At 46.4% G+C, this 13,582-nt stretch overlaps 1 protein-coding gene across 1 annotated transcript in view; it reads right to left on the reverse strand.

Moving 5' to 3' along the window:
* The window catches only part of CSMD2 (CUB and Sushi multiple domains 2), a 590,718-nt gene that overhangs the window by 63,165 nt on the left and 513,971 nt on the right, over positions 1–13,582 (reverse strand). Inside the window, exons 48-53 of the mRNA XM_034645185.1 lie at positions 11,357–11,503; positions 9,911–10,099; positions 5,097–5,282; positions 3,717–3,911; positions 1,880–2,053; positions 493–666 (exon numbers count right to left, since the gene is read on the reverse strand). Of these exons, the coding sequence (XP_034501076.1) occupies positions 493–666; positions 1,880–2,053; positions 3,717–3,911; positions 5,097–5,282; positions 9,911–10,099; positions 11,357–11,503 (1,065 nt within the window). The remainder of the gene's footprint in view (positions 1–492; positions 667–1,879; positions 2,054–3,716; positions 3,912–5,096; positions 5,283–9,910; positions 10,100–11,356; positions 11,504–13,582) is intronic.

The following is a 13,582-nucleotide window of genomic DNA, read 5'->3' on the forward strand; positions in this document are numbered from 1 at the left end:
AAAAAAAAAGAAATGAATAACAAAATAAAAATAGAATGGCCCTTCTGCCTGGAAACTAAAAGAACATAACTATTAAAAAACTTCTTGGTGAAAGAAGAAATTTATACCCAAATTACAGAATTTCTAACAAGCAATCAAGCATTAATTATTATAAGCTATGGGGTCCGATTAGAGCCGTTATTGAAAGACATTTCCCAACCTTAAGCACTTATATCAATAACAATAAAAAAATGAAAATAAATGAACTGGATTCCCAACTCAAAAGCTAGAAATGAACAAACAAGTTAACCAAAGGGAATACAAGGAGGGCAACGGTGAAGGCAAAAGCAGTAATGGATGATGCTGAAAACTGAAAACAAGAGAGGTAATGATGCATCTTTCAAAAAACATTAACAAAACATACAAAACCTCCAGTGAACCTAATCAAGAACGCAAGGGCAAGTCCATGTTGAGTCTGCGCCCGTGACTAGGGAGAGTGGGTAACATACTTACGCACACAGAAAGGTGTCTTGCCCGACCACAGGTGATCCTGCTGGCAGATGCGCACGGACATGCCGATCAGGCGGAAGCCGGCGTCGCACTGGTACACCACGCTGCCCCGGTAGCTGTAGTTCTCCCCATTGATGTGTCCGTTGACGATGGGCTCAGGGGTCCCACAGTGCCCAGCTTTGGTGGGAAATGAGGAAAGAGTGCAAATCGAAGAGGAGCTTATAGAAGAGGAGTGGGGGCTTGGTCAGGGCGGGGGAGTCAGGGATGGTGAGGAAAAGTACCAAGGACCCAGTCACCCATCGTTCCCCCCGCACCCTGAGAGTAGCCATCAGGAATCCTAAACATGATGCAAGTGGCAAGCCCAAATCCCAAGGCCGAATCCCAAAAGGCCATCCATCTCTGAGCTGTAGTTTCTGTGTCTGTCCAAGGGTTAGAAATGATCACTGCGCCTCCCTGCCTCTGCGATTGTCTCCCTCTTTTGTTTTAATCAACCAGCATTGACAGAGATTCTACTGCGTGGAGGGCACCTCGGTCTACATTAAGGCCATCAAAGCCCAACAGAATCGGAAACAACTATGCACAAACAGATGGTTTGGCTAAATCCATCCTTCCTTCTCCTTGAGTAGCAGGAGACGCAGTTTAACCTGGGTGAGTTACTTTATTGAATGAGGTTTGGGTAGAGTGTATTCCTAGCATTTCCACTGCTATTCTTGGCTCTGTGTGGAAATAACTCATGACTGTATCCCTAACAGAGGCCTGGCGCAGTGGGAGGGCAGCACTGCTCACTCTGGAACAGACTATCCAATCTATGCTGTTAGGTCTGTGTAGCTGGGACCCTCCTTTGGACTTGAGGGATCCAAGAAAGAAGTGAGAGGAGAGAATACCTTGGAATCCATGGTTTGGTAGGGGATGGACTGGCCATGGGGGAAATGATAACTCTGTCTTTTGTAAGCCAGATTGTTTTTGTGCTTTTGTCATCTGCTTATTTTATACATATATATATATGTGTGTGTGTGTGTAGGTACATGTGTATACGTATGTTTGTATATATGTAAGTGTATTATGTCTACATGTATACACATATATGTTTATATGAATGTTTATATGTATGTATACCTTCCTTCTATACATATGTGTAAGTATGTGTGTATATATATAAATAAAACTTTGTCTCATCAGACTTGAAGTTCTTCTCATCCTCTTGGGTACCCCAAGAGAAGCAAGTTCAGAGTCTTAGTTATGGGGGATGCCCAAGAGCTGGTGTTTGGATTAAGCATTTCATGCCATAGGTGAAATGATGCTGGTTAAAGACTGGGATCCAGCTTTAGGAAGCTCTAACCTGTCCTATGGAGGGAAAGATGGGCAGGATAGGTCTGGGGAGGTCACTCACCAAGGCAGCGAACTTCGGAGCCACTCCAGAGCCCATTGGCCATGCACTCCCGCACCCTGGAGCCCACCAGCGTGTAGCCAGAATTGCAGGAGAAGATGGCCGTGGCCCCGTAGACGGACAGTGTTCCGATGCGGTGCCCGCTGGGCGGGACGGGGAGCGCTCCGCAGGAGATGACTGAAATGATCACAAAGTGCTCAGTGAAAAGCCAGCCCCAAGAGGAGGGACACGTGTGGCTTCTGAGTAGCAAGAATCATGACAAAAATAAGACCTGTTTAACTGTTGGGACTCATGAGCAGAATGTGGGGGCACAAGAGTGACTTGCATGGTGTTACATTGGAGCAGTGATTCTCAACTGGAAGCATTGCCAGAAGGATCCAAGGAGCTTTTAAAATGCTCAGGCTGTACTCTGGACCTGTGACCTCCGTCTCTTGAGATAAGGCCCAGGCATGTGCATTTTTAAGAAACGCTCCTCAGGCGCTTCAGATGCATACCCTGGTTAGGATCTGCCACACTAGGGGTGGAGAGTCCGTGGTGCCCCGGGTGTCCGGGGCAGACGCTGCCACTCGATTCCCTTGTCCTTTCTGCCGAGAGCAGCAGCAGCCTGCCACTCCTTCCCAACAGAGCACTGCATGTAGCCACTGGCTGGCGTGGGAGGTGAGGTCCGATGGCCAAGGCTGCACTCAAGTGTGAGAGCCTTCATTGCGGTGAAGTGGTTACACGCTCATGACCTCTACTCTGCCACACACATGCTTACATTCCATGGCGGGTGTAAACTTGGATGCATAAAGGCAATAGTGACTTGAGTCACAGATGTAGGGAGCATACCACTTCTCCTTCCATCCAGTCTCACTTTCCACTCCTCACTAACAAGTTATTCCCTTCTACCCCGTTACAAACACCTTCCTCCTCCATCGCATCCTTATGATTAAGTGAATATCATGAGTATAGCCCATTGTAGTGGGTGCTGTGCTGGGCCACTCAGACCCTCGTTTAGAATGGGAGGACTTTTTTCCCCAGCTGCTGGCAAAAGACTCTCAGCTGCTCACGCTCTTCAGGCTGCCTTGGCTGAAGAGTCCTTCCCTCTAGATCTTGCTTCTTCCTGGGGTCTCCTGTACCCAATGTTTGGTCAGTGTGCTGGTATAAAGGCCTCTTGCCCCAGCTTGTGGCAGTTCTGACTATCCCAGCTTCAGAGCTCCCTGTGGCATCAGCAGAGGACCGCCCTGGTACTGCATCAGAGGTCAGCTTCGCCGTCTTCCCAGTACTGCTTCCTCCCCTTCCCTCACAAAGATGGTGCTGATCTTAAGAGTACTCCCTAATAAACCCTGCCTCAGAGTCGCTTCCCAGGAACCCTGACCTTGGAAACTATCTTGAAGAAACAAACAAAAACAATGAATAATTCAGAAGGAGAGGCAGACACTTAGGTGCTTACCCCTTGTGCTATACCCATTCCTTCTATACACACTCCCATTACAGGTCTTGTCACATGCATTATCATTGCTTCCTTATTTTGTCTGCCTCTCCAGCAGACTGCAAGCTTCTTTGGGGCAGGAACCACAACCTTCTATCTTCATACTCCTATAATACCTGGCATGAATGCTGAACACGTGAATGAGTGGATACTCACCTGGACAAAGGCAACTTTTTAATAAGGTACGATGCTGAGAAGTACTTCCTTAAAGGAGTAAAGCATCTCCTCGCTCCTGATTCTAGGTGAGTGTTCAAAAAGAGGTACACTGCCATCCCTGGTGATACCCCTCCTCTCTCCTTCCCCACGTACGGCATAGTTCAGGTGGGAGGCCCTGTGCCAAACTCGCCCACCCTCCCCCCCTAGGCTTACTTTGGCAGGTGGGCATAGAGTTCCCGAGGCTCCATTTGCCATTGGCCTGACAGCGGATGACCCTTTGGCCAGTGTAGTAGTAGCCAGGGTCACAGATGAGCATCAGCTGGGCCTGGAACTGGTACTGTGTCTCAAAGATGAGCCTCCATCGGCCATGTTCCACGCTGATGCTGCTGACATCGGGACAGGTCACAGCTGGGGAGACAAGGAGCAATGAGGAGGATTGATTAATTAATTAATTAATTAATTATGGAAAACAGTGAAAAGAGTCCAGAGCTGGGGACTGGGAAACTGTAATGCAGTAATAAGAACCCTGAGTCGCCAGGAGGCAGGTTTGTTAAATGAATGAATTGGGTGGGGAAGGGGGGATGAAGCAAATTGGGGTGGGCAGATCCACCAAAAAAAAAAAAAAAGGAAAGAAAGAAAGAAAAGAAAAAAAAGAAAAAAGGGGAGGTGGTAATCAGTGCTGATTGTTAGATGTGAACCTAATAATTTCTCTTTGGTCAGGTCTTTTATTTTCTAAGAGAAGCTAGAAATATGAATTTTTTTTTAGAAGAATGGTTTAAATTTTTTTTTAAAAGATTTATTTACTTATTTATTTGACAGAGACAGAGACAGCCAGAGAGAGAGGGAACACAAGCAGGGGGAGTGGGAGGAGCCTGATGTGGGGCTCGATCCCATAACGCCGGGATCACGCCCTGAGCCGAAGGCAGATGCTTAACTGCTGTGCCACCCAGGCGCCCCAGAAATATGGATTTTTATGTAAACTCTTCCAATTTCAAAATGTTAGGAAGCAATTCAGGAATTTCATAAAGCACACCATAGGCCAAAGAAACAAAACAAATCAAAAGTACAAATCCTCTATCTTTAGACTCGATATGGTCTCCTAGGCAAGTTTGTGACTCTGGCCTTAAAGTTGAACAGTACCTCTGTCATTTTAGAGTTTTGTTCTTTTTTTTCAACTAACATAATTTTTTTCTTTAAATTCAACTAGGCAACATATAGTTCATCGTTAGTTTCAGATGTAGAGTTCAATAATTCATCAGTTGCATATAAAACATTTTACAGTTTTGTGATCAAAGGACATTTGTGTAAATGTTCTGGTAGTTCTTCCTTCTAAAAGGAACTTATTCCTAAGTTCTGTGATGGTTTATGGAAACATCTCAGGGTGCAATGGCCTATCAATGCTTTGAGAGAAATTTCAAATGGAAGCCCAACTTGGTAGATGACACTATCCACCTGTCCCTGTTTCCTGAATCCCCAGGCTCCACATAACTGCTTTTTTCTCATTACTGGGTTTTTAGCTCACTCCTTGCAGGAATCTTCTCAGCTGCATACCCAGCCCCTCCTTATATCCATCTCCACCGCCCAAGGACTCACGGACACACTGTGGGGGGACATTGTGGTTGCTCCAAAGGCCTGTCTCCAGACACTCTGCTGTGGCCTCGGCACCTGCCTGGAGGTGGTAGCCTTCGCTGCAGCTGTACACAGCCTTGGTCCCCACTGTGTACTCTTTGCCAAACACCATTCCATTCTTGGGGGCCTGAGGGAGCCCACAGGAAAGAGCTAGCGAAGAGAAAAAAATATTAAGAGAATGTCTGGTTCAAGACAGTATTCGAGAACACACTTTAACCTTCCTCTCCCCAAGGCCCTAAAAAAATTATAGGAAGGACTAGTAAAGTGGAAAAGCCTCATAACAATAAACAAAATGGCAGAGAAGACTTCAAAAAAACTTTGGAAGATGGAAAACAGATCGAAGTGTGTTGACAGATTAAGTGGAGCTCAGAACCTGCAGCTTAAAATATACGAGGGAGCTATAGTGTGAGACCGTTCTCCTCCATCCTTTCCCACAAATACAGTGTGGAGGCATTCATGCATCTAGTCCCCAGATAAAATAGAGAGGGTTTTCTTTCCCACTTAAGGGGGGGAAAAAAACAACAACAGAAATCCTTTGAGAGAATCAGGGCTGCTCAGGTGTGAGATGGCATCTGAAAGTAAAGCTCTTCTCATTCTAGGATTTAAGAGCTCCCAGTCTAAAGGCTGCCCCTCTGCCTGCTCATTTGTACTACATACGCAACTTCTTATTCACGTGGGGGATCTAGTGGGCACAGACACCTGTATATAATCCGGTTATATAACCCAATCTGCTACCTGGAAAAATCAACCTCATCTTTCCTTTAAAATAGGAATAATCAAGGATCACTGTACATTTGAAGAAAACCAGTAGCATGAAAGACAGAGATAAGATTAAAAATAGAAAAAAGTAGAAACAAGGTTCTCTTTTAGAAAACAGATCTAACTCAGGAAATAGAAGATACATAAGCTTTAAACTTTTGACTGGCAGTATTTTGAGAAAGTCATATTGTATTCATAAAATGAGAACGGAGGGCTTTGAAAAAAGAACCACAACCACAACAACAGAACAAGGAAAAGCCCTCTTAAGTTAAAAATATGATTGCTAAAATAAATATTAGATAGAAGGGCTAGAGATTAAAATTAAAGGGAATTTCTCAGAATATAGTCCAAAAAGACCGAAACTGAAAATGAGAAAAAAGGATTTAAAACACGGGAGGTCAACAACCAGGGGGTCCAACATCCAACAGGTTAGCATTCTAGAAAGAGAGAACAGAGATCAGAGATGAGAATTTCCCAGAGCTGGAAAGACACAAGTCTTCAGACTGAAAGGGAGCCAAAGGGATGCAAAGAGAACCATTCTTAGATACATCATCATGGAATTTCAGAAGATGAAAGACAAGTTCCTACAAGCTCTCAGACAGAGAAAAAAATAGGACATTCCTGGAAGGAACAAGAATCAGACTGGCCTTATACTTCTCATCGGAAGCAATGGATGTTCAAAAATAATGTAACAAATTTCTGAAGGAAGTGATCTGTAACCTAGAATTTTACCTGGTCAACCTACCAAGCATATATGAGGACAAAAGTAAAGTTATTTTCAGATATTTAAAGACTCAGATAATTTCCTTCTCATGAACTCTTTATGAGGAATTTACTCAAGGCTATGCTCCAACAAAAAGGGGGTAAAAACCAAGAAAGGGTAAGATATGGGATATAAAAATATAGAAAATGGTAGTGCTAACAAGGAGTACAAAGAAAAGGAATTTCAAGGTGACAGCTCAGGAGACACAGGTATGCAGCACATGGCCATGGTCATTGTAAGGAGTAGGGTCAACACTATGTTTATTGGAGGAACACACATTACTTAGGTAGGAGTAGCCTGTGTTGTCTTTGAAAGAAATTAATGCTTAACCAATTATGTTTGCCCTTCGACAGTTCAGGAGCTAGTACGGATGGAGGGGAATTAATCAGGGTACCCACTGTTGTCCCTCATCCATCCCACCCCTGTAACTCGTCTAGAGCTCAGACCTCCCTCATGCAGAGCCAGTGCAAGCAGAGGAAGTCCCCATCCACATTGGCCAACAATGATCCTCGATGCTACTAGAACCCAGAAGAGACACAGGGCCAAGGCTTCATTATGATACAGGGAAGGACAGACTCTCCAGATGGAGAGGGATTGGGATATCAAGATGGAAGAAGGTTTCAAAGACTGGAAAACAGAAGGAATGAGTAAAGAAGGAGAAATTGAGGAGAAAATGTGGAATGAAGACATGAACAGCATTTGAATATGATGCTCTGAATATGATGCTCTTTCAGCGCCTAAACAGCAAGTCTGTGAGCTCCTTTGGTGGAACTGGGGTAGTCAAATTGTGATCAATGAACTGCCTTGCTTCCTTGAACTTTTTTGGAAGAAATACTTAGATCGGTACTGATATTTTGCATGAGGAGTCGGTCAATCTGGAGACAGTAGGTGAAGGAAGTGGACAGCAGCCACTTCTCACCACTCTTGGCCCAGCTCTTCCCGTGCAGATAACTAAGAGGACAGAGGATACCTTCCCAGGCGGAGACACTAAAAGCCTGTCTCTTGATCTCCATGCCAGAACAGTCCCCAAACCTCGAGGGAAGACGGGCACTTCCTGTGGGTAGGAGAGGAGGGGATGGAATCCAAGTATTTGAAGCTGGCAGTGGAATGAGATCTCTGAGGGAGAGAAAATGTAGTGAAGGGAGAGAAAATGTAGTGAAAGAATGGGCTGGGGAAAGACAGAGAAAGCATTAGAAGGCACAGGATCTCTAGTGAGATACATTTGTTGGTGCAAAGTCATGGTTTGAAAGAAGCAATATGGCATTGGAAGAATGCCAGGCCCTTCCTGGCCCTGGGTTATGGGGACCCTCTACTTGAAAGGGCCCCAGCATTCATATTCTTAGAGGAGAGCCAGTCTCTGTGGAGGGAGAAAGTGAAGACAGCCTTCTAGGTAGTGACCAAGGGTGTATGCTGGTTGGCCATTGAACCGGGATTCCAGAGAGCTCAGGGGGAATGGCTGAGAGGAATGGCATCACTGGGATTCTTGGGGCTGGGGCTGGGTACAAACTAGTATGGGGATGAGTACAAAGAAGCCTAGAGGGGCTTAGTTTTGGGAAGTTACAAAAGAAAACAGATGAGAGGTATGGTGGTTTCCAACAGGAGCTTTGGAAGAAAGACTTGTCTGTCTTGATACAGTTAAGAGACACGGAGACCAAAGCCAAATGACATTTGCCATATGGATCAGTCTGTTCTCTGGGACCTTTTCTTAGGGCACCAAACAGAATGCTAATGACACATTGTTTGAGGAAGCTCAGGCAGAGGCGAGAAGGTCATGAGGGTCAGAGATGACAGACGTCAATAAATAGTCCGTCACCACACAGGAATCAAAGAACAAGAAAATCAAACATCAGTGTGATTTCCTGCTTTTGTCTGTATCATTAGTAAAGCTTTTCTTTTCTTTTTTTTTAATGCAGTACACAATGCTGTGAATGTGGGAGGAAAAACCGACTTTCCCATGCTGGTGGAAGTTAAGTGAAGACAAACGTCCTGGAGAGCAGTTAAGTGTCACAAGCTGTAGATTTTGCATAGGTTATGGTTCAACAATCTCATTTCTGGGAATTTATTTTAAGAAATAAATGTGCATGTTCATAATGATGGAATTATAAGGATCTTAACAGCAGCACTGTTTACAGTAGCAAAAAACAGAGACATTCAAATGACCAACAACAGGATGATACTTAAATACATGACAGTTTTTCCCTAATGCTATGCAACCACTGGAAATAGTGATGAGGAAATACATTTAATTATGTGACAGATGTTAAAATATTAAGAGCTTTGTACACTGAGGATGCCATTTTTGTAAATATCTAAAAGATCAAAGGAAATGTGCTGAAATGTTACCCAGCGATCTCAGTTGACAGGATTACAGGTCATTTTTCTTCTGCCAAGTTTTTATTTCAGTTCCAGTTGGCGAACAGTGTAATATTAGTTTCAGGTGTAGGATTTACTGATTCGTCACGGACATGAAACACCTGGTGCTCATCACAACATCTGCCCCCCTTAATCGCCTTCACCCATTTAACCCATACCCCCCGCCCCGCCCACCTCCCCTCCAGCCACCCTTTGCATTATCTATAGTCCCCCCCAACAGATCTCTAGTCTGAATTATATTACTTTAAGGGAAAACAAATCTCATCAATTATGAAAGGCAATGCACGCAAACACCTGGTACAGATCACGGGCTTGATTGCGGGCAATGAGTATGGCGAGCCTCGATAGCTTCCTGGTCCCCTCTGCCCCTCGCCTCCTCTGACCTAGTGCTGCTGCCAGTCCCAGCTGCTCTGCATATTTTGTGCTCTGTCTCCAGTCCGTGGCTCTGCAAATGCTCTCGCTGTTGCCTAGAATGTTTTCCTTGCCAATGCCTGGCCCTAAACCCCACCTGCTCTATGAGCCCGAGGCCAAGCATCCCCTCTTCTGGGAGCCCTCCCTAGCTGTCTGGGAAGAGGTAGGTCCCATCTTACCTCTGGGCTCCCACAACACTGTTTGTACTCCTGATACAGCACTTCCTTCCTCTGCCATTTTGCATTTATGTGGCTACATATCCATCTCCCACCTTGCTCTGAAAACATTGAGACTGTTTTATGCATATGTATATCCCCAGGGCTCGAGGTATTACAGATCCTCAATATATGTTCGCTGAAAGAATGAATCATCAATGAGGACCCCCACATTTGGAAGTGATCGGTCCTGGGACGAGACCAAGAGGTGAGCAGGATCCGAGCCATCTGTCACCCCCTTTCCACGTGCTCCTCACCTTGACAGAGAGGAATGGCCTCGCTCCACAGGTAGTAGCCCTGGGGGTGCCGGGTACAAATGGCCATGCTGTGTCCCACCAAGCGGTAGCCGGCGTTGCAGCCAAAGTGGACGGAGCCTCCGGGCTGGGTGCTGGGCTGGCCCAGAAGGAAGCCATGGAGCGGAGCCCTGGGCAGGCTGCAGTAGGGAGCTGGACGACAAGATGAGGCTCAGGGGACCACACGCAAGCAGGAAGACGGATGTGCTCTTTCCTGCACACCCCCCCATCTCCCTCCTCCCCCATTTCCTTGTCTCTGTCACTGCTGGGTCCACTGCTATTTAGGGAGGTCTGAGCAGTTGATACTGAAAAATGGCTGGTCAGGGTGGTAAAGCCAAAGAAAAGGAAAGAAGAGAACAAGCCATGAAGCACTGGATCCCCTTCATGGCCGGGACAGAGTGCTGCTTGAGCCGTGGCTCCACCAGAGTGTGGCTGCAGGGGTGTGGACTCTGGGGTCTTGGATCTGACCTTTCCAGATCGGTGACGTGGGACACGTCCCTGAAGCTCTTTGAGGTCCCCTTTCCTCCCCTGTGTATCAGGATTGGAAATGCCCACCTCATGGGTTTTTGGACAATTTAAATGCAATTGTGTTTGAGAAGCCCCAGCCCTGCGCAGGGCGCTTGGTGCTCAATAAATGGTCCTTCTCCTTCCAGACTCCCCTCAGCCTCATCTCCCGGAACTCCCCGTGGTCTTCAGTAATTCCTCTCTGCCTCCATGCTCATGGAGCCCAGCTGGTTTGCGGACCCACTCCCCTTCAAAATGGGCACCAGGCTGCTTATCAAGTTTTCTTTCCAACCACAGACAGTAATCCCCATGACAGGAGTTCAGATAAATGAGATTTCCCCCCTCCATCTTCTTACGTTTCCAGGGATCTTTCTGTGCTCCTTGTAGACCATGGCCCTGGCCAGTTGCCTGCCTGGAGTGGCCCTTGATCTGCCTCTGCCCGAGAGTTACGGCTGGCAGAGCAGAAGAGAGGCTGCCCCTGGATTTAAAATATAGGCCATCCTTTGCTGCCTGTCCAACACTTCCCGCCTGGAGACCCACGTCTTAGGGTTCCTCAGTTTTAAGGAACTTTTATTAACATTTCGACAATGTTAGGGATGGGATCACCTTAGAGGCATTATCAGATGATATATAATAAACTTATCCAAAGACACAATAGGCTGGCAGTAGGAGCAGAGGAGAGGGAAGAGCTTAAAGTGGGGAAAGGAGCAGAAGAGGGGAGGTGGAGACCGTCAGGGACACTTGTGCAGCTGTAGTGAGAGAGGTTCAGAGGAGAGAGGCTGTCAGTTCCTGAGGAGGGCCTCCACCATTGATGGGGATATGGCCCATGGCTTGGGTGTTTTGGGTAAGCAACTTCAGGGGCTCAGAGGCTGTGGCCTTTCTTGTGTTTCCCTATGTTTTACTCACCTGAATACCGAATCTTAAAGCCCTTCCGGTTGTAGGCATGGTCAGAAGACCAGCGCAGGTACACGGAGTTGCTTGAGCTGGTGACAATCAGGGGAGCTGAGTAATTCCCACTGAGGGCTTTCAGCAGAGGACTCTGTCCGGAGGGACCTGGGCGAGAGTACAAGACACAGGATTACAGACTGCTAGCACAGCTGTAAGAGATTAGGTACCTTGATTCGATACCTCGAATGTAACCCCCTCCCATTTCTCCTCCTCAAGAGATGACACGAGGCTCAGACGGTCAGGGTCAGCAGGACGGTCTGTACTTCTGTCCTTTCTCTGCATCTCCAGGCACCGCACTCTTTCCCCCTGAGCCCTAAAGCAGTATTCTGGAACGTCACTGCCAACCTACAGGAGCTGGCATGTGAGATGACATCTATTTGCCATCTTGGGACTTGCCAAGGTCAGGCCACTGGTTAGTGCAAGAGCTGGGAACTTCTACTTGCCACCTACTTCTCACATGCTACTAAACACAGCTCAGTGCTTGTCATATAGAAAAACTATGTACTGAACGAATGTACAGCAATAAAGCTACAGTCAAACATCATGTCTCAGTGTCATACGTAACACAGTTCCTCAATAGTCCTTTCCAGGGCTCCTCCAGAAAGCCCTCCCTCTTCTTTTTTCCTACCTTTAATGCCTGGGAGTGCATCCTAAGGTGGCTGGTTCAAGGGAGGCAGAGTACAGAGCTCGATAATCCGTAACAGGATTTACTGCCCTGGAAATAGCTCTGAGTGATGGTTCTGGTATCTGCCAAGACAGCTCGTGGAAGCTTGGCCCAGATAATGGACCACATTAAACAAAATAGAGCCATCGGAATTGCTGTGACAAGCTATGAAGGAAGGGGTCACAAGGCTCAGAGAAGTGGCATGCCAGAGTAGGTCTACCACGTCAGACCAGAATGCCCACTAGCTGACCATGTCCCTCAGGAGGACCTGGGGGACACTCCAGTTCCCAGAGCAACAAGGAACATACTGGTGAAGGGGTGAGCACCAGCATCATTGACAACCTGAGTCACAGCTGTCCTCTGAAGCCTAAACTGATGAAAGGAGATACTGTCACAGAACTGGGCTTCCTAGTGTTGATGGGGATGAGAAGATTCTAGAATATAGGGGCCAGGTGGAGGTACTTAACAGAAGTGAGGCTAGCATAATTACTAAAATGGGCAGCAAGGTTGGAATGGTAGCTGGGAGGGCCTAACCTGTAGGATCTATGGCAATGTCTCACAAAACATGATAGTCCTAAGGGCAAGATAGATGGGAAACCCCCCAATATATGAATATATGAACAAAACATCATGAACGTATAGTCCAAACAGTGAGGAAAGCTGACCCCAATGGGAAGTTGGAACCCCTCACCAAGTTTGGAGACTTAAGCCAGCTTCTGTCTTATTCCAGAACACTTTGGCTGAAGGAGAGGCTGGGTCCCCATGAAAAAGGACCCAACAAAAGGACATCAATTGTATATAGTAGTGATTCTCCCAATCCTTGCCCCCAAAACCTACTGCTATTTCCTCAGGCAGCTGAATCCTGGAGGAAAGGAAAGATTTTGGATACAGAGTGTGAACTGATGCTGATACCTGGGTACCCAAAGCACTATCATGGCCCCTCTGTTAGAATAGAAGTGTCTGAGGGTTGGGGCGGGTAATGAATGGAGTCCTGGCCCAGGTCCATCTCACAGTACAACTTCACCAAGTGGTAGCCCTCAATTGCAGTAGCTATGCCAGACGTAGTGTATTCATTAGAGCAGATTAACACAGACTTGGTTGCATGAAATGCAGTTATTGATCTAGCAACACGCTCTTCCCCTACCCATCAGAAAGGAAGACCATAAGCAATTTTCATTCACATGAGATAGACAACAGTATACATTCACAGTCTTGCCCCAGAGCTATGTTAATTCTCCTGCTCACTGTCATAATACAGAATGAAAAGATGCGGACCATCTGGACATCCTGCAGAATACAGCATATTGGTTCTCTCTATGATGACATCGTATTAACTGCCTCTGAGGAGCCAGAAGGGACAATTAGTGTAGATGCTCTTGTAAGACACATGGCTCCACAGGGTAAGAGGTAAGTCCTACGAAGAGGCAGGTGAAATTTCCCCAGTGGTTTGAGGACACGCTGAAACATTCTCTCCAAGTTAAAGAGGAAGTTAGTGTGCCTTTTCCCTTCTATTACACAGA

The sequence above is a fragment of the Ailuropoda melanoleuca genome, chromosome 2 (assembly GCF_002007445.2).
Source record: "Ailuropoda melanoleuca isolate Jingjing chromosome 2, ASM200744v2, whole genome shotgun sequence".
Lineage (NCBI taxonomy): Eukaryota > Metazoa > Chordata > Mammalia > Carnivora > Ursidae > Ailuropoda > Ailuropoda melanoleuca.